The sequence below is a fragment of the Xenia sp. Carnegie-2017 genome, unplaced genomic scaffold (genome assembly GCF_021976095.1).
Source record: "Xenia sp. Carnegie-2017 unplaced genomic scaffold, XeniaSp_v1 HiC_scaffold_2, whole genome shotgun sequence".
Taxonomy (NCBI): domain Eukaryota; kingdom Metazoa; phylum Cnidaria; class Anthozoa; order Malacalcyonacea; family Xeniidae; genus Xenia; species Xenia sp. Carnegie-2017.
The window spans coordinates 4,778,969-4,806,355 of record NW_025813482.1 but is presented as its reverse complement, the minus strand read 5'-3'; the positions used below and the strand labels follow the sequence as shown (position 1 = coordinate 4,806,355).

At 32.9% G+C, this 27,387-nt stretch overlaps 2 protein-coding genes and 1 long non-coding RNA gene across 4 annotated transcripts in view; 2 read left to right on the top strand and 1 right to left on the bottom strand.

Annotated features, from left to right (window-relative positions):
- The window catches only part of LOC124440586 (tyramine/octopamine receptor-like), a 3,809-nt gene extending 2,629 nt beyond the window's left edge, over window positions 1–1,180 (bottom strand). Inside the window, exon 1 of the mRNA XM_046990986.1 lies at window positions 553–1,180. Coding sequence (XP_046846942.1) covers window positions 553–919 — 367 coding nt within the window. The 5' untranslated portion in view covers window positions 920–1,180. The remainder of the gene's footprint in view (window positions 1–552) is intronic.
- Window positions 1,181–1,189: 9 nt separating this feature from the next.
- On the top strand, window positions 1,190–3,927 carry LOC124440587. Its single transcript, XR_006946685.1, has 2 exons — window positions 1,190–1,252; window positions 3,508–3,927. It is a non-coding gene; the product is annotated as an uncharacterized LOC124440587 (long non-coding RNA).
- Window positions 3,928–6,109: 2,182 nt separating this feature from the next.
- The window catches only part of LOC124439801 (neuralized-like protein 4), a 59,099-nt gene continuing 37,821 nt past the window's right edge, over window positions 6,110–27,387 (top strand). The window contains exons 1-15 of one of the 2 annotated variants that reach the window (XM_046990053.1): window positions 6,110–6,187; window positions 7,982–8,251; window positions 8,990–9,110; window positions 9,481–9,608; window positions 9,699–9,797; window positions 9,983–10,110; window positions 10,612–10,762; window positions 10,842–10,893; window positions 11,291–11,410; window positions 11,713–11,756; window positions 24,903–25,030; window positions 25,530–25,680; window positions 25,760–25,811; window positions 26,206–26,325; window positions 26,646–26,689. In XM_046990053.1, coding sequence (XP_046846009.1) covers window positions 6,157–6,187; window positions 7,982–8,251; window positions 8,990–9,110; window positions 9,481–9,608; window positions 9,699–9,797; window positions 9,983–10,110; window positions 10,612–10,762; window positions 10,842–10,893; window positions 11,291–11,410; window positions 11,713–11,756; window positions 24,903–25,030; window positions 25,530–25,680; window positions 25,760–25,811; window positions 26,206–26,325; window positions 26,646–26,689 — 1,639 coding nt within the window. In that variant the 5' untranslated portion in view covers window positions 6,110–6,156. Of the gene's footprint in view, window positions 6,188–7,981; window positions 8,252–8,989; window positions 9,111–9,480; window positions 9,609–9,698; window positions 9,798–9,982; window positions 10,111–10,611; window positions 10,763–10,841; window positions 10,894–11,290; window positions 11,411–11,712; window positions 11,757–12,775; window positions 12,929–13,550; window positions 13,696–14,640; window positions 14,760–14,916; window positions 15,065–15,322; window positions 16,069–24,902; window positions 25,031–25,529; window positions 25,681–25,759; window positions 25,812–26,205; window positions 26,326–26,645; window positions 26,690–27,387 lie in introns of those variants that run through there. The other variant, XM_046990054.1, reaches the window with a different exon arrangement.

Below are 27,387 nucleotides of genomic sequence, written 5' to 3'. Positions count from 1 at the left end.
AAAATATTGAGCAAACTTTAAAGATCAAATATGGCTCTGAAACTATTTTCACACTTCTTTATTTTAGACACGCGCGACAAAGAATTTATACATTCGGTTGAATCTGATTAGATGGTGCGGCACTTAAAAATATCTGTTAAGTATATCTGTGCAATTTTCATGGTAAATATCAAATAAAAAAAGCGCTTTCAAAAAGTAAGTCTAAACAAGATGATGGATACGTGAATTATATGTTGAAAATGCTCTTGTCTGTGTATAGTGCGCTTTAGACTGTAGCTAGGTACTTATGAACTACATTCAATTAGTCCGGAAGTTTCACTAGTTTGGTAGCTCGTTGCTATGACTTCTTATTAAACCGTTTTTCTCAAAATTTAATAAGAATATATACAAACAATAAAAGCAAGTCTTGTGACAAATAAAAAACAACAAATATGTATAGTGCAAGTAGTTTAAACTGGATATGGAACATATTTGTTCATAGAGTAAAAATAAGAAATCTGAGTCAAATTGCATAATATAAAAAATCATCTATAAAGATAATTCCTTGGTTACCTTTACGAAGAAATCTTCTTCTCATTGGACATGTAATTGCGTAACATCGTTCTACGCTTATACTTGCAAGATGAGCAATGGATGCACTTCCAAAGAAGATGTCTAACGATTGTAGTGAAAGACCATACGCTCGTGAAACAAATATTCCCATTTCATTAGCGTAAACTGCATACATATACATAGGCACATTAACCAAGCCAACAAATAGGTCAGCTACAGCAAGCGACGTAATGCACATATTAGGTATAGTTTTGAGTTGAGTATTTCTCAAGACAGTCTGAATGACAAAAATGTTTCCAAGCACAATTGCGACTGCAAGAAACGCCAACAGTATTTCTAAGAGAATTACAAATGCCGAGTCCTTCATTTTTCTCTTGTGAACTATATGAACAGGACTTTTTTAAGGTGACGATTTTATAACACTATGAAAAAATAACACCCTCCATATCATCAATATTTTTGTAATCCTGATGGTTTCTTTCTCAGTGAACCAAAACAGCTGGTTATAATTAGCACGAGATAGTTTCAATTGGTTCGATAAAAAGTGAAATGCTTTATTGATTACCTTTCCACCTGTTAATGTTGTAGGTTTTTGCGTCTTAATTGATCAACATTGTTTTTGTTACGTGGAGAGACAAAACAATTCAGAATCTAAATTAAAACGTTTTAAAGGAGGCCGATTTGCAATCCAATCAACTAGGTATGTATTATATCGCCGAACAGACAATAATAATATCCGTATGACTATTTGTGACACAGCGACGAAATATGAAAGGTCTTGATTCTCAGCAGATTTGCATATGGTATGACGAACTGCCTGGCAGAGTTTCATGTCTCTCATAATCCCATTTAACACAGGCAATTGTGAAAAAGTTTGGATAAATTTTGAATTTTAAAAGCGATATTGAAAATTAGAATGCTGTGATTATAGAAATAATAAAAGACATTTAGTTAAAAGTCATCAATGGAACTGATATTAAATGCAATTTGCCACAAGTAGAGTTGCTATATACATTGCATCATTTGCGTAAGAGCTAAAACATATATGTTTTGTTGACAAACACTTGTAAATGAATTGTTGGTTAAATTTAAAAAGATTATGGATTTACTAAATATTTAAAATATTTGCTAAATCCCACAAAGTTATACCACAACGCTGTCGCAGTTTTCTCCATAGTTTTCTCCATGCATGTATTCATATCAATCAACATTCTCTAACAGTTATTTTAAATTAAAGATTTCAAAAACATATCCAGTTGCCTTCAATATAAGTTCATGAATATTCGGATTTCCTAAAAGGATATACAGCAGCAAGTGTGAAGTTTTGATAAATATTCATTGAATGTTAATATGTACATGAACAATAAGTAATTTGTGCTTGTCAAGAGAAATTAAACGACGGACGTCATTCTCGTCAACGACACAGCTTGTCACACTGATACTTTTCACTTTTTCTGTTGTAAACTACGCAAAAAGTTCGCTTTTCCAATTTTTCAAATCAAATTCATCAAAATTAGAACACATGATGAATACGCAAGTCTTACAAAAAGAATGCTTTTAAGTCTAATGAGTATAATTCATAAATTAATTTCACTTTATCAAGGAGAGGTGCGTGTAAGGTGCCACCATTACGAGTTGATGACCGGAGGAAGTTTACACGGCACCCGTCCTTCCCAGAGTGATATTCATTTATGAATTACTCAACAGACTTACTATCATGCGTTCTATCTTGATGATTATATATATATTATATAGATGATCACTGCGATCTGCAACTGTTGACCCAAAAAATATAATATCCCCCATAACGGTCACCATCAATATTGATAAGCAGCCGAGGTATTCATATTATTTATACATTTTGTATAAATATTTAACGTGAAAAGTCTGCGCATGGATAGATTGATATTATCATATGTATATAACATGGACTCTACAAAGTTGTAAAATTTAAACATTCGTGTTAGTATATAACGATATAAAAACAATAAAATGCCCAATGTCATGAAGATGAAAAGAATAACACTGCAATAATGTAATATTAGTCAGTATTCCATAAAATTCTTTACATTTTGCTTCACATGTCAAACGATCATTATGCAAATGAAAAATGAACTATTGGACTTTTATTGTGTATCGCACCGCGTCAACTTTCCCGCGAAGCTGCGTATACATAACAACTTACAGTTTGTGTGCTAAATATGCGCAGTTGTAGAACAACTCTGACTTTTTATTGAGTGCTCTATTCTTATCTGACACCAAAAATGCAGAATTAAAGCAGAAACCAAAATATTTTCAAAGGCCTGTTCCAAACGTCGTATTTTACATGAGCCGAATGCATTTAAAATAAAAGATAATGAGGAATTTTATCTCATTTTCTTTTGCTTTAAATGCATTCGGCGCATGTAAAATGCGACGTTTAAAACGTACAAGCCTGAGGTAAAAGTTAGTTTTTACTGAGACTAAACAAGAACATCGTTTTTTGAAAGAATAGCAGGGTTTTGTTTAACTTCTACGTCGTTGTTTGTTTTTAAAACAAAATTTATTGTCAAATGTTTTAACTGGGAAACGTCTCTATGGTGACGTGAACATAGTATTGTAATAACAATGAGCTCACCATTGCTGTTGTGAAATGCGTTTTTAAACGTTACACGGATTATGTAATGTAAACATAAACATGATTAAGGAGGCAGACTATTTCTAAATGGGAACTGCATTACGCACTTAAACTTGGCACTTAAACAAAACTGATGGAATGTGTAATCTAGGATTTGTATTCGAATTGTGCTTCATGTGGTTTTTGAAAAGAATTCTACTCTTCAAAACTTCCTAAAAATCTCTATAAAGTAACCAGAAAGATTGTTTATGCCTGTTGGTTGTGTACTTACTGAAGCCACAGTCGTAAACCTTTGAACATTCTACCTCCTCCATGACCTTCTTCATGTTCTTTCGTAGCACAGACAGGTTTTCTCTAAAATGCTAAAGCTGTGTATGAAGAAGCCACGGAAGATGATGCTAAAAACTCATTACCAGAAGGAATGCCAATGAATAAAATTGTTGATAATGCATTGTCATATGTGATGGAACTTTTTGGAAAAGTATAGATTATTATTCCTAAATGGTTGTTTATGCTACTGTTTCTAAGGATGCAGGTATCAATGTTATCTTGTGTATCTAACATTAAAGGATGTTCTGCAATTCTTACGATACTTAAAATGTGAGAAAAAGACAAATGAAGGCCAAAGAATGAGACACCTATGCATGTGGTGAATTATGACTCAATTAGGTTGTTTAAAATGTGTATTTGCTGAATAAATTTTCTTGTCTATCTTTACCAGCTATTTTCTCAAAATATAGCACAATTTTGGGCATTTATAATTCTTTTAAAAATATAATCTGGAGGCAGTTCTAAAAGACACATTTGATGGATATTTATAGTAGAAGCAGGAAACTGAGCTTAAAATAAGCGACTTGTGATCTTTTTTAAGAATATCACTGTTTCCAGCTTCAAATATAATCTCTAAACGTGCTAAGAAGGCTTTGATTTTGGCATTTTGTGTCTTCCACATGATAACAAGGCTGAGTTGAAAAAATGTTTTAAAATCATGGAAGGAAAGTTTTTATTTTTGGGCTGTAAATGCAATTATAACTTTTCAAAGTTCGTAAGTACTTACATCTGCCAAATGAAAGTTACAGGTATTTCACATTGCTTGAAAGATTGATCACGTGACTATGAAAGAATTGCTCGAAACTTGCCTTACTTTGCCAATTTTCACGTTCTGAAAGCAATTTTTACTCTAAAATAATGTAATAGAGCTACATTGCGTATGCAAAATAAAATTAATTTGCAACAGTGGCACCTGTCTGTCGTCGAAAAGTACACATATATTCTTACAGCTATTTAGAGGCCATGCAACCTCGATCATTGGGGAAGGGGATATTCATATATGCATGTTCTAAAGAACAAAAGCTAGAAGCAAAGAGAAGCTAATAGCTTCCATTGAAATCAGTTGTGGTTGGGGATTAACACGGATTAAAACATGCAAATATATATATTTCTATATTTTAATCCATTGTGCAGTTGAAAATACATTCAGAAACAAATTGAGGTGTTAAATAAAGTAAATATGTAAAAACCTTGAGAAGATTTAACTGTGGTACTTCAATGAGTAGTCTAAATTTGTTGTTCTACTTTACTGAGAACTGCTCAATAAGATCGACCTAATTGTTCGATCTTTTCCAAAATGCAGCAAGCTTTGTATTGCATGACATAATATTAGGCGTTATTCTTCTTCTTTGGCATGGGATTACTTCTGTTAAGGATGGAACAGCTACATTTCTTACACCTTTTTTCCAGGTAAATTTCAAGCTAATTTCTTGATAATTGGGAGTGAGGATGACAAAGAGCATCCATGTTTAACTACGAAGCAAATTAGCACAAGCATACACTTGTATGATATTTTCTGACGTCATTAACTATTTTGGATCCAGGATTTTTCAAACGCCACTCATGGAAGGGCTCCGGAAGCATGCTCCCCCGGAAAATTTTGATTTTCAAGGCCTCGCGGAAGTGCAATTTTTAGCATTTCCGACATCACCCACGGTATGTTTAGGGAAATATACGTTACTTTACAAAAAGAAGTACTCCAACTCAGACAGTCTTTTAATTTGAAAGTGCTAGCAAGCCCTCGCACATAGAGATACCTAGAGTAACCAACCTTCACACTACATAATGACTTAAGTATAGACGGAAGAACTGGGGACTATGAATTCTATAGACACACACCCCCAACTTAGTATGAATGAAAACTGAGGGGCTATGAAAAAACCTTATCAAAAGTTTACTCAATTTTTTGATTATTTTAGAACGTTCTATTACTTGATTACTACTGACTGCGATAACAAAAGAAAAATACTTTTATTGTAGGTTCTGAAAGGCGAGGGAGGTTCTTGGGTGTCTGGAGCATTGCAATATTATATATTTGGCATTCTCTGACATACCTTTATTTATATTGCAAGTATTATGACGGTACACCTTAATCATTTAGATGAGAAAAACTTAAAGGGATCTCTTATTCTTGAGTTTTGAGAAAGATTCACCATAGTCCATATTTCTGTATAAAAATCAAAAAGATGAATGGTCAGAGTTGAAACTTGCATTGAAAAACACCTCAATGAAATTCGCGGAATCACAATCAAATTATTTCCATTATGATGAATTTTCACTTTCAGAACGCTCATGTATGGAATAATTTATTCCATACACAAGCGTTCTGGAAGTAGAAAGGCAAAAAAATAAAAATGCTTTTGTTGCTTGTTAAAAGAGGTTTCTGATTCTCAAGCCTCACTTCTATATCATAAAATCGATCGTTCCTAATCCAACAAAAGCCGTGATTTTCTAAGAAAGCCTGAATTATTTCGTAACTTAGCAATTGGTAATTTTCTCTTAAACGAAAGTGATATTATTTATCGTATGTGGTAAAGTTTATTGTTTGATCATGAATTTTATTTGAATTATTCAAAATACCAAGAAATTATATTCAAAATCGACGTTAGCTAATGTCTTGAACACGTAAGACAAGTTGTGATCTGTATGACGAATAAATGTCGCTTTTTGATGCCTTTCTTCTCAACGGTAAGTCTTTCATGGCTTGAAAAAAGTACAATACTAATAAAATTTATAAATTTGTGTTTAAGAATGTAAATTTAGAATACTTATGTCTTGTTCTGACGACAAAATCGTAGCAGCCAATATACAATGTTGAAAGAATCGATAAAATATTGACATCTTGATTTTGCGCCGTATTTAAACAAATAAACAACGTAAATAGTTATATATTCTGATGTTGTTCAAATTTTAACAAGATTTTAACTTTGATTTCGATCTTAAATAACATCAAATAATGAAAGTGAAAGCTATTACCTAAAATGAGTAAATGAAATCGACAACACAAACTTCCAACATTTCAAACTACAGATATTTCAAATTTAAATTATTGCCAATAAAAGAACATCACCGACGTCTAGTTGCTAGATTAATATAATGTCAAATTCAATTTTAAGTAAATGTTCAGCATGATCTGATAACAGCTAAGTTGTTTTCAGGCTCAAAACTGCATATTTCATACTTGAATTATGGATAAGATTAGTGCTAAAACCGAATGCTGTTGCCAAACGAAATGTTCTGTCTCCAAGGCTAATATTACATGCATGGATAGCGCTGACTTTTATTTAATAAGGGCATGACCAGCATGACTTTAAAAACCTAATGAATAATTTAATCTTGGTGTACAACCCAATGTCACAATTATGTTGCAAATAATTAATTATAGACAATTTTCAAATCAAATGGTCAATAGTTAAATGAGTAAAATTTGCAAGGAAGGGAACATGGTTGCTGGATTGAGTAAAAATTCAAAACGCTCTTCAAATATTTGGTAAATTCGTGGAATATCAATGACCAAAATGTTCAAAGCGTTAATAAAAACTTTCCACAACTTACAACTGCCCTAAGTTTTTAATATGACACTTGTCTTAGAATATTCAATAAAATTGCTTGGCAAACATTCAATGCTGCGGAAAAATTATTCAACAAAATAAACCCAAAAATATTCAATAGCTTGTGATGAACACAGCGGTGTACCATAAAAACAACAACACCCACTAGAGTTATCAGCAATATTTATTTGTTTTGCTGTTTCCAATGAGTATAGTAATTTAGTAAAGAAAAATGGTTTGCAGGAGCTAAATAATGCAGCATATCGTGCATACGTGAATATGATGTAAGAAAATATAGATAACACAAAGCGAGCAACAAAATCTCACCGTCATTTTTCTGGAATAAAGAATATCAGATGATTAAGACAAGCCAATATCAGATTGCAGGGCATACACGTACGATAGCTATTATTATTTTTTGAGTAGGGTAGGGGGCAGTGAGTATATATCCTTCAATTCATAATAAAATACCGGACTTATTGACTTCAAATTACACGTCATAATTTCTTTCTTCTTTATTTTTCGTCCACCCAAGAATAAAATCTGCCCAAGTTGTCAGTCTTCGAACTGTTTTAGCAGAGTAGCTGCCTCCTCTCCCCAGTCCTCCCTGTCCCTTACGCCTATTGGTGGATGTTTATCATCTTATCATTTTTACATTCTTTTTGTCTAAATGCTTTTAGCTCTACTTTTAAAAAATTACAGCTTAGAACAACTTGTTTTAATTGTTTTTGTGAAAAACAACGACTCGATAATTGCTTACATAGTAGAGGAAGGACTTGGAAGAGGCTGGCAATTGTTGATGCTCAGTTATGGTGATTTGCAACAAAAAAATCTTTTTTGTATTCAGGTCATTGGTCATTGGTTTGAGAATAAATGGCACGACTTTCGTGTGTCTTGTTATAAATAGTGATCATTTCATGTTTTTATTCAGCTTTACGTAACACTTTGGAAGATGATGATGATGAAGACATTGTATCTTCAGTCAGTCGAACGGACCGCTATAGTTTCCATTTCAAACACAGCGGGTTAATATCATTGAGCTCAGATAAGAGAACAGCTGAACGTCGATTTCAACTTTTAAGTGCTGGAAATGGCATAGTTTTCAGTGATCAACCTTTACGAGATAATGAAGTGTTTGAGGTTTCTGTTGATAAGTTGGTTCCACCCCTTTTTGGAGGAAGTGATATTACACTGGACATAGGTAAGCTAGTAAATAGTTATTTGGCAACAAATTACAGCTCCTTAGCGTATCCAGAGCGCTGTAAAACTTCATTTTTCAAATAAGTAAAACTTCTACGTGGTCATTTAGCCAGATCATGAATTCTTAATGGATATAATTCCAAACGACAAAATAGTGATTCTTTTTCTTTGCAAAAGTTCGTTCAAAGTTTAAATATTCTTTTCCAAATTCATGCATCATCAAATCAAAAAACAATTACGACATTTAAGACATTTCCTTACATGTTCGATAATAAAAGGTTAACGTTGTTAAACTTACATTTCTTTAAAGTCCATCTCACTTAGTGGCATATCCACCATAGATAATTCGGGGAGGCCAATATTCATTTATGCATGCTATGATCTACAGAAAAAAATTGATTTCAAAGGAACTCGATCTGGCTACGACACTGATCACAATATACTGGTTTTGCCACAAGCTTATGGCAATTAAATATTATGTTGACACGCTTGCTCAGCTCTACCGCGATGTCGTTCACCTACATTCGACAAATAGGTAATCCCAACAGCATTGAGGGATTGGCCGTTTTCTTTTGATCTTTTTGTGCTGATAGACAAGGGGATATTTTTTGAATGGGTCGACCAAATCACACCATTTCTAAAAATTTTCGTAAGCATGTTTCTTTTGAGTTATTTTCAGCCTCCCATGGAGTCTCCCTCAAATTCTCAATCAATGACATGCTACATTTGTAAAATACAGGAGTGACGTCGTTGAATCCATCGTCCATGAATTTACCACGAACAATGACTGATCTTGCAACTGGAACGTGGATGCTGAGTGGTGATCAGGTTGTAAGAAATGAAGTAATAATCAAACGAAGGTCTGTAAAACGTAATCATAGAGATTAGCAATAATAGAGAAGCAGCTAAATTGGAGTTTAAAACAAAAGAACTTCATAGACGTTCTTCAATTGCTACACCAATATGGTGGTTATGACGTCATGAGAAAACGCTGAATAAGTGAGTTTCAAATAACTTACAATAAGTTCCTAACAACAAACGAGTAAATAGTGAGGGATTTTTCTTTGAGAGGCTCAAAAGGCTAATTTATTACATGTGAGAATCGTTCATCATTTTGTAAATAGAAATATTAACTGGGCAAATCATTTTTTCTTTTTGATGTTTTTGATTATTTTACCAAAATTTCACCAAAGTTTACTCATGTAATGATTCTTAATCTTAACCGTGTAGATATTGCCAAGATCTTAAAACCTTATCTGTTGGAGATCGTATTGGTGTGAGTAAAACAGAAAATGGCTCTCTTCATTTTTTCATTAATGGAAAACATCAAGGACTTGCTGCTTCGCGTTTACCCCAAGGTAGCATGAGTAATAAAGATAATATTTATAGTAGTATTATCTTGAACATGTTAAAGATTCACGTTGTTAATATTCCTGTTTCATTTGAAGAGGTTTTTGCTGTCGTCGATCTTTATGCAAGATGTACTAAAGTGTCTATTGTATCACCTGGAGGTCCACCATCTGTCTCAAACTCACTTGTCTCAAAAGGTCTGTTCTTTGAATCCATGCAAGGATAGATGTTAGCTAAACTAAGAACCGAGTTCCAATATCCACGTCAATTTATTCAGCACACATTTATTCTAGATGAAGACTATTAAAAGGACAAAAAATGGTCCACGAACTTTTGACTTTCAATGTCAAACACTCATACATTTGTGTTTCCTTCTTGATAGTCCTTACAAATAAAGAAGACGAGCTCCGAAGATATCATCAACAGCGACAATGGCTTCAGGAATGCCGTATTGTGACATTTCCCTTATGGTTCATGAAAAATATAGCTTCTTCCGAAATCGAAAAGAGAGTAAGTTAGTTTTTCCTGTATTAGATACAATATATTGTAGACGGAAATTTTCTCTTGTTGTGAGGTTTTTTCGGTTATTGCACAAGCAATTCAATCGTGTAAATTGATTTTTTCTTTCTGTGAAAAAAGAAATGCTTCATTAAATTTTGGATAACTGAGAGATACAAACTTGCAGAACAATTTTCTGAAGTTCTCCTTGGGACAGAGCGTATAAAACTCCGCATACTAAATAAAATTAGACAGAATAGAAAACTTGTTCATTTTTCAAGACAAACATACACTTCCATGCTCTTGAAATTGCTTATACCAAAACTGTTGCTCAGCATAAACATACACGAAACATTCATGGCAAATAGAGCATTGATTTACACTATATACAACTAAGATTATCGATATCAATTTTTCACCGAAAGCACGCATATTTTGCAACCAATACATGAACATGTTTGAGTAGCATTTTCTATGGGAGTATTTTACAGAGTACCGGATTTCAATTTTTAGGAACTTTTCTTGTTTGTGCGGTCGTACGCTCATATATTAGGCCATGATACTTTTACTTGTGATGGCTGTGGAGAAAAGTTTCGTAATCGGGAACTTCATTATTATTGTATGGAATGTGAGGATCTAGATCTCTGTGAAAGTTGTTTCAAATGTAAGTTCTTTTATTGTAACGTCGAAGCATACGATGTTCATTAAATCAAGACCTTCCATTCTTTTTAAACGTGTTTTAGCAAAAAAATGTCCTAAAGATCATAAGTTGGACCACAAGCTTTCAAAAATGGGGTAAGTTGGAACTCATTTTGCTCAACATCGCGGTAGTCTCGTTTTCACATAAAACGTATCCACACGGTTGCTGGGGTTTCCATCTTTCAATATTTAATAACAATAATCAACGCTAATTCAGTTAATTAGCCATGTCGGGTGTGAATGTTTCGCGTTCCTTTCAATTAAAAGACAACTATATTGTGTATCCGTTGAGTCATTGACATCAAAATTAAATGAACATAGTTTGGTACAAATTGAAAAATTGTGTCATGTCGTCTTCTTTATTAAATATATTAAACCAACTATTTGCAAATTTTTTATTAACCGGTTTCTCTTAAGATATACAATGAACTTCATAACTGTCCAAGACGGTTTTAACAAACTTTATTGACTATCTTGGAAACGCAACATTTAGGTGGTACTGTGATGGTAACAACTGTTGTAGACGTATTACTGGCACAAGATTTCACTGTCTGGTTTGCGAAGATTTTGACTTGTGTTTGGGGTGTCAGGAAACAAAAAACTGGCCAGCAAGGTTTGCACAAATAAAAGATTCGACAGCATTGAGAAGTGCAAACAAAGATGTATTTCCAAAATAGACAATTTATTTCTTGAAGCAAACGAAAATCAGTTTAGTCGGTATACTTTTTTAGACACATCTAGCATCAGTCACAGAAAATTAAATTACGTGGCATATTTTATCGATTCAGCGTCTTGCTACCAGCATCATTTTTAAATGAGTCAAAGATCCTGTCAATTTGCATATTATAAGAAAATCAATGTTATTCATCATTAAAGTTTATATGACATGCTGTCCTGATTTTGCACTGTTTTTAGACATAAAGAAAGCCATTCAATGACAAAGTCATCTACGCTAGTAGGTAATATTAATTTATCCGCGCTGATTTTATAAAGGGACAAATGCCACGGGCCCCGTGCCTAACAAATAACTATTAACAGTATCAATGCAAAACATGCCCTGATTGGTCTATAGCTGATTTTGCATTAGCCTGTGGAAACATTCACATAAGAGTTCGGACTTGTATTGTTCTCTGCATTTTGCGTTCTCTGATCTTGGTGATTGGGTAAATATGGTCACATGGGTATCTCACCACCCTTTTTGTTGCAAAATCGCAAATTATAACAATTTTTTGTAACAACAAAAGACAAATATTAAAAACATTTTTCAATGATTTTATGTTTCGTTGTAACTGTGCTAATCAAAGCGATGAAGAATAGAAACTTACGCGCTCCCTTGTGGCAATAACAGTATTAAAGCGTATAAATTACATCCATTGCATTAAATAAATGCTTTTCATAGTAACGATCTATAAACAACGGATAGTGCTGATCACATGAATAAGACAGCACAACAGAAAATTTGTCTTTCCTCCATTTAATGATCAATTTTATATTGGCTGGCTTTTGAAACAAAAATGGCGGACGCTAAGCAATTTTACTTACGCATTTAATAAAAACGACAATTTTTTTTTAAATAAAAAAAAACTTGTCGTTTTTATTAAATGCGCATTATCAATAGTGCTTTTACGCAGTTACGGTAATTTTACTTACGGTGTCCCAACTCATTCGTATGTGCTCTTGTAAAAACCAATCTGAGCTCAATGAATTAAATCAATCAAAGAGGCTTTGCAAATCGATCATGAATACATATAAGAGCAAAAGTTATAAAGTTTATCTCAAATTTATCTGTTTCGCATTATTGTTATTTTCTAATAGAAATAAAGGATGATTTTTGTGTTTGCACTGGCTTATAAGTACATGATAAACAAAAAACTATATATGTATACCCTTCCCTATAAAATCAACATAAAGCGTCGTCTCAATTACCCAGACACCTTTAACTTTTCCCATTGAAACAAAAAAATTATTATTTGAACAGTTCAAGGAGCATCATTGAATGCTGGAACAAGTTATCAACAAGCAGAGAGACCTCGACCTATTCCAACACCAACGACAAAAACTACCCCAGCTACAACGACATGCAACTATCGAAAACAATGTGAAAGTTTTCTTGAAACTTTGAATATTTCAGGTGAGTGCCAAATTCATTTATCTCCTTATTAAAGACCCCAAGTATGCAGCATTAAACAATAAAAATGTGCAATGATACAGTTGTGATATTCAAGTAATCGTCAAAGTTAAAGTGGCGGCCAAAAAGCTTTCAATAAGAAATTCATTGCTCAGGTTTTTGGTTTTTCTTCTTTATTCAGACAAAACCTTCATACCATTTTCATACCAATTGTTGAAAAAAAATTTTTGCATAAAGTGAGTGAATTAAAAAAAATTCACTACGTTATGAAAAAGAATAAAGTTTAATCACTGTTTCAATTTGATTTGTATTATATTTACAAGAGTATTAGCGTAAGTGTTTGATGTGGAACAACTAAGTCCTGTACATTTCATTAAAAAGTGTATTTTGAATGAAGCGACATGGCAACAAACCACAAAATAGATAAATGATCCACAAGATATAAAAACCAACGACAGAGAATAAGCATGTTTGCATAATGACCATGATTACAAACTCGTTTTCAGAATAATTCTCTCCCGTAATTTAACAGTTGTAAATAGGATGATCCTCTTTGCGGAGTTCAATGTTCTTTCAGATGTGCTTGTTTTAAAAATTATTTTGCTATTCTTTGCTATTTTTGCAGACGACTATTTTGACAAAACTCCAGAATACAACAAGTGTTTTTGTGATAGCTGCCACAAAGCTCGAGGAGATAAAGAATGCTACACTCGTGGTAATCCACCAAAGACCTATGCTTTACCTCTAGGTTGGAGTAGATTTGCCATCAAGTAAGCCGTACTAAAAAGTTTAATCGCCTTGGACGAACGATGCAATATTCAAACCATGCATAAATATATGTTATTTAACAGCTAGACGGGAAGTCCGAATGGAAAAATATATTTCAGTCCTGTGCATGTGTTTCTCATGATTCTTAGTTGATTCCCCTCATCATAAACTTTCACACATTTTCACTCAATTGACGTTTATTGCAGTGATAATAACTTCTATTATCTACGTTCATGTTCTCAAATTTAATTATCAACCGAGACCACAGGTGAAATGACGTTTTCTGAGAACGAGGGGGAAAAATATCTTTCCATCCTATCTGACCTCGACAGTGATAAATAACTTTTTTGCCAAAGGCAACTGTCTTCAGTATTGTATTGTGCATGCAGTCATTCTGATTCAACAACGATGACATCGAAATCAATCAAAACTTTGCTTCTCTGCTTTAATTTGGAGTACACAAAATTCTCTTAAAAAAGATTATTAGAAATATAAATTTGCTAATATTTTGCTATGTGCAACAAAATAAAACAAAACAAAACAACTCTTTGCTTAAATATTTATTTGATAGGAATACGGATCTCGTATATTTGGGAATAACTGTGTACTAAAAGATCAATAGATCCGCTTTTAAGGCTGCAAACCTTCTTAAACTTTCAGAAAGAGAAGACGCTTAAAACTCTTTTTTAACAACAGTTAAGAATGTATTATACTTGATAAAAGTCATCATGAATCCATAGAACAATTTAAAACGATGTTAAGATCAATTTCAAGAGATGATCAAATTCCACGTGCCGCCTATGGCCACGTAAAAAATAAATCAAGCATTCAACCTTTAATTTGACTCAAGAAATACATCTACGTAAAAGCAGATCTATAAACTTCCACTTTTAAAAGCTTCATGAAGTTATTTTCTTTAACTTGCTTAACTTTTCTTTCAATTTCAGAATTGGTCCACACGGTAAAGTCTTAAATATATTTGAAAACTGGCATGTTGCCTTCCATGGAACACAGGCGAAATATCTTCAGCCAATATTTAATAATGGTCTACAACTGCTTATGCCAGGTAAGCTCTGTGCAAGCTAGTGACACAAGTTCTATTTTCTTCTTACAATCATTTTTTAGCGGTAGCTATATGTAAAATTTGCTGGTTTTGAAATACTTTGAACTGCTTTAATAAATTATAGTAAAAGACACACACAATATTCCTATTAATTATAAAGGCGATGTTGCTTTTGGTGGAAGTAAATTACGCGAGGGAGAAGGACATTACAACGATAGTTGGAAACCACATGGCTTTGACACTAAGCAAATATTTGTTTCCCCAAGTGTAAAGTATGCTGGTTGTGCTGTCTATTCCAAGAAAATAAGGTGATTTAATTGAGCGTATAAGGAATTGACATCTAAACTTACATTTAATATAATCGCTTCATAACTCATAGCTCTTAATAGGAAAAAGCCATCAATGCATTGAGCACAACAGAGTAATTTTTCCACATGTCGATCAATAAACATTTTTAGAAAATGTTTTCAATCAAATTTATGTCTCTGTTTTTGCGACTTAGAATAGTTCCATACCGATGTTTTATGAAAGAATATGTTTTTTATTTGATAATTTTCCTCTTTTAGCTTTACAGATCCAAAAACTAGAAAAGAATCAATAGCCCAGGTAGCATTGCAAGTTTTAATTCGACCTGGATCATACAATGTTGGAAGAACAACTGTGGAACGTTCGCAGCCATTTGATTCAAATTTCAGTGATAATGAATTGGAATGGTCAACGAAAGAAAGAGGAGCAATAATTGTGACGGGATTATTGATCAAAGTTTCTTAGTATTTGATTATTGATTCGTATGGCATTTACTTTGTTTGGTTAACTGTGATTAACACTACCCTTTTAGTGGCTGTCATTTAATGATAATTTGATTTAATGGTGTCAATTTCCTAAATCAACCAATACAACATTATTCTGTCTCACGTCACCAAATTAAATTAAATTTTAAACATTTCATTTTCTTTACGCAAGCAGTTGAAATTGAAGCTTTTACGAACCGCTCTCTTGGTTTTGAGATTAATTTGCATGATCGTTTTGTACTTTTAGATAAACCAGACGATGCTAAAATACATAGAAGTTGACACATTTTTACGAACATTTGCTGAAATGATAGTCTTGACATTTTTAAATTTTCTATATTTTTTGTTACATCCTCTATAGTGTCTCCTTCTTTACACTATAAAAAGCAATGCATTCTCTTAATTTAGATTATCTAATTGACTAAAAACATCTTTATCATGTAATTCATTAAAAAAAGAATTTAGTCTTCCTCATCAACAGTTACTTTGTCACTCTGAAATAAATTTAGTCTCATCTAAAACTGTAACAACAAGTACTTCCTTAATATTGTTTGCAAATTCTTCTGAAAGCCATTTGATTTCATAGTTGGCCGTCCACCCTTGCGTTGAAACCTTGGGCAAAGACAGTGATTTGATGATCTCCAAATCATAATTACTCAGTTGGCAGTATGTGAGTGAAGCTTCAAAGCAGATTGGCAGAAGGGCAATAAAGGTAAATAATTTTGCAATATTTGTTGTACTCTTCATGGAACATTTTGTGTCAAATTAATCTTACGCTCTTCTTAACATATTCATCGAGAACATCCACACATTCTTCTAGAAGAGCAATTGTATTATCTGTTAGACGGCAGTTAAATCCTACTACTTGAAATGCTTTGTGAAATTTCAGATTCTAGGATTTTCCTACAAGCTCCTTTTCTATTGCAAAAAATACGAAATGCAATTATAGCAAGTGAATGGAAGGCCTGTGAGACATTTAATATTGACATCACAGAGCGACAGGCCTCTTCAATTTTCTAATTCTAAAATCAGTAAAACATTTGTCTTTCTCATCAATACATTTTGCTATCAAAATAACTATATACATTAGCATCTCCAGATGGTAACAGAAGATTATGCTTTTAATTGGAGATCTTTTTAGTGCATGTTTACAATATGGAATATATGCAACCTTTCAACTGTATCAGTCTTGTTACAAACGAGATCATTTTGAACACAATTAAAATTTTCACGCGTAACTTTTATGAAGTTATTTTCCCTGTGGAAATATACATTTCTTTTCACATCACTATTTTTAGAACCTTCACCCGTTCCTTTAGCAATCTCTTTATTAGCACCAGGATGAGACGAGCCTCACTTTATTCTTCAATTTTTTTATTCGAGCGAAACAAACGAGGAACTCGTTTTTATTCTGCGACTATAAGAGCTTGTTTGAAGATTTTAGAATTTAATCTAAATTCTGCAAAGCATTTTAACTCTTGGAGCCGGTTGCACAAAGCTTGAATATCGTTATCCATTAGATACTAATAGTAATATTTTTAAATTTGTCAAAACACGACTGTATATTTTTGTCACGGCAAAAGAATTTTGTAATCTTAGGAGCAATATTTTATTTCAGTGAATGCTCAGTTCAAATTTTATATTTTTCCTTTTTAAAAAATTCTTAAACCTTTAAGACGTTCAACCTGCGCCAGGGAACAAACTCGAATTTAACGGACTAGCTACATGTACTTGCCCTTTTAGAAGAATTTGTCATGTTTTCTTCGTAGATACGAAGAAAAAAGCATGAATTTATACGAGACCAGATGTTTCGGAAAATATGTAGCAAAAATTGCTGAATTATTTATCTCGCTTAGTTACCCCTCTCTTCTGGGTCTATGTAGTGACCTCACACATACACTGCAAACTGAGTACCAAGATTATGGAGGTCATTAAATCACTTAAGGGTCACTGTGCCCAATGTTTACGCTCGGGTGAACGGTAAACTGTAAAATCAAATGAGTTTGTTTTGAAAGAATTTCCAGACAAAATTGAGGAAATACAACTAGTTGTTGTTGCAGCTTGAGATGAGACTGAAGATTTATTTTAAAGAGATGAATAAATTATTGATGAAGAAAACTGAATTCTTCTAAGTTAAAGTTTTTAATTATTAATTTCACTGTCTAATCAGCCTTGTTATTTTGGGGAAAATGTGTGTTTTCGTATAAAAATCGATGTTCAGTGCATTGTGACATCGATTTATTCGAAAAGCTGGAGCAAAATATGAATTCATGAAATACCACATGAAATTCCCACATAAAATTCCCACATGAAATACCAAAAACAACTGTAAAGTTTTTGAAACGTAAAGAAATCGTCATATTTTTAGCAAGTTGCTATGTCACAACTCTGTAACTTTGATCAGTTGTGTTTTAATTGTTGTTATATATCGTATTTACTCATACTTTTTGCGAAAATTAATGTTTTATCGCTATAATAATCATATTCGCTTCTATTGCATAATATTCCGGTACTTGCTTCTTATTGGCATTTTAAATTCTAGTTAGTACGACGTTTACTGGTTATTACTGTCATTTGAAATCAGTAGACCACCGACCAACGCTTGTAAGTGTATAGTAATTACTAAAAAATACTACGTTTTGTCTGTGCTATTTATTATCATAAAACATTTCACAGTGGTTTTTAAGCAAGTAACTGTAAAAGATCCTATGTCACTATTCATTTCCTATAAAAAACAGATACTAACCAGCTGCTGACAAAATATATCTCATATTTCACATCCAAATTTTCGTTGATTTGTTGAACATCCAAATATGTTTAAAGTACTTAGCATGTATTTTTTCTTTTTCTAAATATCATTGATAAAAAAAACTATTAGATATGTTTGAATTTGATGTATAAAATGTATAGTCTAAAGAGGTTTTTCATTTGTCTTATTGTTGGTTAGTCTATTTCGTTTGAATTGTTACAATACTGTTCAAAATTTCTTATTTATTAACTAAAAATGTCTAATAGAAAACAAAGTGCCTGTACATATAATCTGTACCTTTCATCACCTTGATGAATGGTGCAAAATTTACATTACGTCTTTAAAAACATTTTGCTGGATGTACATACCATAAAAATCTTGATATCGTACACACATAAGAATATAGAAGCTCTCTGCTTTGCTTGCAGCAATTATTTGTAAACGTTTTTTTTATTGCAGCAAGAGTTGAAGTTTCTGGTTAACCTAATGTGCCATTTGATAATTAAACTTTTATAAAATAAACAACAAATAGTAAAATTGATAGAAAAGTTTACAAAGTTAGTCAGAATTGCTGCAGTACATACACACCTTCCTTGCTCTGCTAACAATAGTGAAATTATTGAAATAGCATAATAATTGAAAGCATTTATTCGTTCTAAAAATTAGGAACTGGACACTTTAGCTACGTGTAGTTAAAGTAACTAAAAAATACAAGTAGTATTAGTGTAATAAAAATACATGTTGAAAGTGTGTTTTAACTAATAACGAACTAATGATTCTTACTGTTAAATTGTATGAGAAAAATTTTTTTCTTTTTTTTTGCTCCTGCGATCTAAATAAAGTTAAAAAACATCTCATATAAGATATATTAAGCATTTTTGCATCGGGATTCTACTTTTTCTATTCCGACAATAATACTTGTAAATTTTCCATATATTTTTTCACACTACGGAGCGCGCTGAGATAATACTCAAAAAAGTCTTTTTATCAGTGTACTTCCTGCTGTGATCTTTTAAATAGATCGTAATGCAAAACAGGTATTCGACACAGTTTGATGGTTATAATCTGAGGCGTACAAAAACGACGACAATATCAAAGTTTGTCATCTTGTTAAACACTCAAAGCTCGTCAAATTGATTGTAAGTTTTCAGACTAACTTGTATTGTATTATATACACTAGAATATTAAGTGCTAGCTACGCGTCAAGATATTACTGAGTTGAAAGTTAAATGTTAAACGTCAAGATATTACTGAGTTGAAAGTTATAAGTAAAATGTTTAATGAAATGTTTCATCTTGTTCTACTTTACTAAGAACTGCTCAATAAGATCGACCTAATTGTTCGATCTTTTCCAAAATGCAGCAAGCTTTGTATTGCATGACATAATATTAGGCATTATTCTTCTTCTTTGGCTAGGGATTACTTCTGTTAAGGGGGGAACAGCTACATTTCTTACACCTTTTTTCCAGGTAAATTTCAAGCTAATGTCTCGATAATTGGGAGTGAGGATGACAAAGAGCATCCATGTTTAACTACGAAGGAAATTAGCACAAGCATACACTTGTATGATATTTTCTGACGTCATCAACTATTTTGGATCCAGGATTTTTCAAACGCCACTCATGGAAGGGCTCCGGAAGCATGCTTCCCCGGAAAATTTTGATTTTCAAGGCCTCGCGGAAATGCATTTTTTAGCATTTCCGACGTCACCCATGGTATGTTTAGGGACATATACGTTACTTTACAAAAAGTAGTACTCCAACTCAGACAGTCTTTTAATTTGAAAGTGCTAGCAAGCCCTCGCACATAGAGTTACCTAGAGTAACCAACCTTCACACTACATAATGAGTTAAGTATAGACAGAAGAACTGGGGACTATGACTTCTATAGACATACACACCCCAACTTAGTATGAATGAAAACTGAGGGGCTATGAAAAAACCTTATCAAAAGTTTACTCAATTTTTTGATTATTTTAGAACGTTCTATTACTTGATTACTACTGACTGCAATAACAAAAGAAAAATAGTTTTATTGTAGGTTCTGAAAGGCGAGGGTGGTTCTTAGGTGCCTGGAGCATTGCAATATTAAACATTTGGCATTCTCTGACATACCTTTATTTATATTGCAAGTATTAAGACGGTACACCTTAATCTTTTAGATGAGAAAAACGTCAAGGGATCTCCTATTCTTGAGTTTTGAGAAAGATTCACCATAGTCCATATTTCTCTATAAAAATCAAAAAGATGAATGGCCAGAGTTGAAACTTGCATTGAAGAAGCCTCAATGAAATTCGTGGAATCGCAATCAAATTATTTCCATTACGATGAATTTTCACTTTCAGAACGCTCATGTATGGAATAATTTATTCCATACACAAGCGTTCTGAAAGTAGAAAGGCAAACAAATAAAAATGCTTTTGTTGCTTGTTAAAAACGTTCTGATTCTCAATCCTCACTTCTATATCATAAAATCGATCGTTCCTATTCCAACAAAAGCCGTGATTTTCTAAGAAAGCCTGAATTATTTCGTAACTTAGCAATTGGTAATTTTCTCTTAAACGAAAGTGATATTATTTATCGTATGTGGTAAAGTTTATTGTTTGATCATGAATTTTATTTGAATTATTCAAAATACTAAGAAATTATATTCAAAATCGACGTTAGCTAATGTCATGAACACGTAAGACAAGTTGTGATCTGTATGACGAATAAATGTCGCTTCTTGATGCCTTTTTTCTCCACGGTAAGTCTTTCATGGCTTGAAAAAAGTACAATACTAATAAAATTTATAAATTTGTGTTTAAGCATGTAAATTTAGAATACTTATGTCTTGTTCTGACGACAAAATCGTAGCAGCCAATGTACAATGTTGATAGAATCGACAAAAATTTGACATCTTGATTTTGCGCCGTATTTAAACAAATAAACAACGTAAATAGTTATATATTCTGATGTTGTCCAAGATTTTAACAAGATTTTAACTTTGATTTCGATCTTAAATAACATCAAATAATGAAAGTGAAAGCTATTACCTAAAATGAGTGAATGAAATCGACAACACAAACTTTCAACATTTCAAACTACAGATATTTCAAGTTTAAATAATTGCCAATAAAGAACATCACCGACGTCTAGCTGCTAGATTAATATAATATCAAATTCAATTTTAAGCAAATGTTCAGCATGATCTGACAACAGCTAAGTCTTTTTCAGGCTCAAAACTGCATATTTCATACTTGAATTATGGATAAGATTTGTGCTAAAACCGAATGCTGTTGCCAAACGAAATGTTCTGTCTGCAAGGCGAATATTACATGCATGGATAGCACTGACTTTAATAAGAGTTTGTGGGTATTACCTTAGGGCATGACTTGAAAAACCTAATGAATAATTTAATCTTGGTGTACAACCCAATGACACAATTATGCCGCAAATAATTAATTATAGACAATTTTCAAATCAAATGGTCAATAGTTGAATGAATAAAATGGTCAAGGAAGGGAATATGATTGCTGGATTGAGGCAAAATTCAAAATGCTCTTCAAATATTTGGTCAATTCGTGGAATATCAATGACCGAAATGTTCAAAGCATTAGTAAAAACTTTCCACAACTTACAACTTTCCTAAGCATTTAATATGACACTTGTCTTAAAATATTCAATAAAATTGCTTGGCAAACATTCAATGCTGCGGAAAAATTATTCAACAAAACAAACCCAAAAATATTCAATAGCTTGTGATGAGCACAGCGGTGTACCATAAAAACAACAACACCCACTAGAGTTATCAGCAATATTTGTTTGTTTTGCTGTTTCCAATGAGTATAGTAATTTAGTAAAGAAAGATGGTTTGCAGGAGCTAAATAATGCAGCATATCGTTCATACATAAAAATGATGTTAGAAAAAATAGATAACATAAAGCGAGCAACAAAATTTCACCTTCATTTTTCTGGAATAAAGAATATCAGATGATTAAGACAAGCCAATATCAGATTGCAGGCATACACGCACGAGAGCTATCATTATTTTTTGAGTAGGGTAGGGGGCAGTGAGTATATATTCCTCATTTCATAATAAAATAACGGACTTATTGACTTCAAATTAAACGTCATAATTTCTTTCTTCTTTATTTTTCGTCCGCCCAAGAATAAAATCTGCTCAAGTTGTCAAACTTCAAACAGTTTTAGCAGAATAGCTGCCTCCTCTCCCCAGTCCTCCCTGTCCCTTACGTCTATTAGTGGATGTTAATCATCTTATCATTTTACATTCTTTTCGTCTGTATGCTTATAGCTTTACTTTCAAAAAATTACAGCTTAGAACAACATGTTTTAATTGTTTTTACGAAAAACAACGACTCGATAATTGTTTATATAGTAGAGGAAGGACTTGGAAGAGGCTGGCAATTGTTGATGCTTAGTTATGGTGATTTGCAACAAAAATTGGGTCATTGTTCATTGGTTTGAGAATAAAGGGCACGACTTTTTCGTTTGTCTTGTTATGAGTAATTACGCATAGAATAGTGATCATTTCATGTTTTTATTCAGCTTTACGTAACGCTTTGGAAGATGATGATGATGATGATGAAGACATTGTATCTTCAGTCAGTCGAACGGACCGTTATAGTTTCCATTTCAAACACAGCGAGTTAATATCATTGAGCTCAGATAAGAGAACAGCTGAACGTCAATTTCAATTTTTAAGTGCTGGAAATGGCATAGTTTTCAGTGATCAACCTTTACGAGATAATGAATTGTTTGAGGTTTCTGTTGATAAGTTGGTTCCAGCCCTGTTTGGAGGAAGTGATATTACACTGGACATAGGTAAGCTAGTAAATAGTTATTTGGCAACAAATTACAGCTCCTTAGCGTATCCAGAGCGCTGTAAAACGCTTCATTTTTAAAATAAGTAAAACATCTACGTGGTCATTTAGCCATATCATGAATTCTTAATGAATATAATTCTAAACGACAAAATATTGAATCTTTTTCTTTGCAAAAGCCCGTTCAAAGTTCAAATATTCTTTTCCAAATTCACGCATCATCTAATGAAAAAACAATTAAGACATTTCCTTACATGTTCGATAATAAAAGGTTAACGTTGTCAAACTTACATTTCTTTAAAGTCCGTCTCATATAGTGGCATATCCACCATAGATAATTCGGGGAGGCCAATATTCATATATGAATGCTATGAGCTGAAGAAAAAAATTGATTTCAAAGGAACTCGATAAGGCAGACATGAATATTGAAATAGTGCTCCCTCCCTCCAAATATTGAGCTGGCTACGACACTGATCTCAATATATTGGCTTTAGCCGTTAGCTTATGGCAATTAAATATTATGTTGACACGCTCGCTCAGCTCTACCGCGATGTCGTTCACCTACATTTGACAAATAGGTAGTCCCAACAGCCTTGAGGGGTTGGCCGTTTTTTTTTATCTTTTTGTGCTGATGGACATGGGAATATTTTTTGAATGGGTCAACCAAATCACACCATTTCTAAAAATTTTCGTAAGCATGTTTCTTTTGAGTTATTTTCAGCCTCCCATGGAGTCTCCCTCAAAATCTCAGTCAATGACATGCTACATTTGTAAAATACAGGAGTGACGTCGTTGAATCCATCGTCCATGAATTTACCAAGAACAATGACTGATCTTGCAACTGGAACGTGGATGCTGAGTGGTGATCAGGTTGTGAGAAATAAAGTAATAATCACACGGAGGTCTGTAAAACTTAATCATAGAGATTAGCAATAATAGAGAAGCAGCTAAATTGGAGTTTAAAACAAAAGAACTTCATAGAAGTTCTTCAATTGCTACACCAATATGGTGGTTATGACGTCATGTGAAAACGCTGAAAAACGGAGTTTCAAATAACTTACAATAAGTGACTAACAACAAACGAGTAAAAAGTGAGAGATTTTTCCTTGAGAGATTCAAAAGGCAAAGATCGTTGGGTGGTAATTTATTACATGTGAGCATCATTCATCATTTTGTAAACAGAAGTATTAACTGGGCAAATCATTTTTCTTTTTGATGTTTTTGATTATTTTACCAAAATTTCACCAAAGTTTACTCATGTAATGATTCTTAATCTTAACCGTGTAGATATTGCCAAGATCTTAAAACCTTATCTGTTGGAGATCGTATTGGTGTTTGTAAAAAAGAAAATGGCTCTCTTCATTTTTTCATTAATGGAAAACATCAAGGACTTGCTGCTTCGCGTTTACCCCAAGGTAGCATGAGTAATAAAGATAATATTTATAGTAGTATTATCTTGAACATGTTAAAGATTCACGTTGTTAATATTCCTGTTTCATTTGAAGAGGTTTTTGCTGTCGTCGATCTTTATGCAAGATGTACTAAAGTGTCAATTGTATCACCTGGAGGTCCACCATCTGTCTCAAACTCACATATCTCAAAAGGTTTGTACTTTGAGTCCATGCCAGCATAGATGTTAGCTAAACTAAGAACCGAGTTCCAATATCCAAGTCAATTTATTCAGCACACATCTAGATGAAGACTATTAAAAGGATAAAAAACGGTCCACCAGCTTTTGATTTTCCATGTCAAACACTCGTGCATTTGTGCTTCCTTCTTGATAGTCCATACAAGTAATGAAGACGAGCTCAGAAGATATCATCAACAGCGACAATGGCTTCAGGAATGCCGTATTGTCACATTCCGCTTATGGCTTATGAAAAATATAGTTTCTTCCGAAATCGAAAAGAAAGTAAGTTAGTTTTTCCTATATTAGCTACAATATATATTGTAGACGGAAATTTTCTTTTATTGTGAAGTTTTTTCGGTTATTGCACAAAGCTTTCAATTGTGTAAATTGATTTTTTTCTTGCTGTGAAAAAAGAAATACTTCAATTAAGTTTGCGATAACTGAGAAATACAAACTTGCAGAACAACTTTCTGAAGTTCTTGGGACAGAGCTTATAAAACTCCACACACTGAATAAAATTAGACAGTATAGAAAACTTGTGCCTTTTTCAAGACAAAAATACGCTTTCATGCTCTTGAAATTGCTTATACCAAAAATGTTGCTCAGCATAAACATACACGAAACATTTATGGCAAATAGCATAAATTTACACCAAATACAACTAAGATTATCGACATCAATTTCTCACCGAAAGCACGCATATTTTGCGACCAATACATTAACATGTTTGTGTAGCATTTTCTATGGAGTATTTTACAGAGTACCGGATTTCAATTTCTAGGAACTTTTCTTGTTTGTACGGTCGTACGCTCATATATTTGGCCATGATACTTTTACTTGTGATGATTGTGGAATAAAGTCTCCTAATGGAAAACTTAATTATCATTGTATGGAATGTGAGAATCTAGATCTCTGTGAAAGTTGTTTCAAATGTAAGTTCTTTTTTTGTATCGTTGAAGCATACGATACTCATTACATCAAGACCTTCCATTCTTTGTAAACGTGTTTTAGCGAAAAAATGTCCTAAAGATCATAAGTTGGACCACAAGCTTTCAGAAATGAGGTAAGTTGGAACTCACTTTGCTCAGCATCGCGGTAGCCTCGTTTTCACATAAAACGTATGCACGGAAGCTGGCGTTTTCATTTTTCAATATTTAATAATAACAATCAACGCTAATTCAGTTAATTAGCCATGTCGGGTGTGAATGTTTCGCGTTCCTTTCAATTAAAAGACAATTATATTGTGTATCCGTTGAGTCATTGACATCAAATTAAATGATCATAGTTTGGTACAAATTGAAAAATTGTGTCATGTCGTCTTCTTCATTGAATATATTAAACTAACTATTTGCAAATTTTTTATTCACCGGTTTGTCTTAAGATATACAATAAACGTCATTACTGTCCAAGACGGTGTTAACAAACTTTATTGACTATCTTGGAAACGTTACATTTAGGTGGACCTGTGATGGTAACAACTGTAGTGGATATATTACTGGCACAAGATTTCACTGTCTGGTTTGCGGCGATTTTGACTTGTGTCTGGGGTGTCAGAAAGCAAAAAACTGGCCAGCAAGGTTTGTAGAAATAAAAGATTCGACAGTATTAAGAAGTGCAAACAAAGATGTATTTCCAAAATAGACAATTTATTACTGGGAGCAAACGAAAATCAGTTTAGTCGGTATACTTTTTTAGACACTTTTAGCATCAGTAAGAAGGGACTATATTGTCACAAAAAATTAAATTACATCGCATATTTTATCGATTCAGCGTCTTGCTACCAGCATCATTTTTAAATGAGTCAAAGATCCTATCAATTTGCATTATATAGGAAAATCAATGTTATTCATCATTATAGTTTATATGACATGCTGTCCTGATTTTGCACTGTTTTTAGACATAAAGAAAGCCATTCAATGACAAAGTCATCTACGCTAGTAGGTAATATTAATTTATCCGCGCCGATTTTATAAAGGCACAAATGTCACGGGCCCCGCGCCTAACAAATATCTATTAACAGTATTAATGCAACACATGCTCTGATTGGTCTATAGCTGATTTTGCATTAGCCTGTGGAGACATTCATAAGAGTTGGGACTTGTATTGTTCTCTGCATTTTACGTTCTCAGATCATGGTGATTGGGTAAATATGGTCACATGGGTATCTCACCGCAATTTTTGTTGCAAAAGCGCAAATTATAACAATTTTTTATAATCACAAAAGACGAATATTAAAAAAATGTTTACAATGATTTATGTTTCGTTATAGTTGTGCTAATCAAAGCGATGAAGAATAGAAACTTACGCGCTCCCTTGTGGCAATAAAAGTATTACGGCGTATAAATTACACCCATTGCATTAAATAAATGGTTTTCATAGTTATGATCTATAAACAACGGGATACTAGTGATCACGTGAATAAGACGGCACAACAGAAAATTTGTCTTTCCTCCATTTAATGATCAATTTTATTTTGGCTGGCTTTTGGAACAAGAATGGCGGACGCTAAAAAATTTTACTTACGCATTTAATAAAAACGGCAAGTTTAAAAAAAACTTTTTAAATAAAAAAAAACTTGTCGTTTTTATTAAATGCGCATTATCAATAGTGCTTTTACGCAGTTACGGTAATTTTACTTA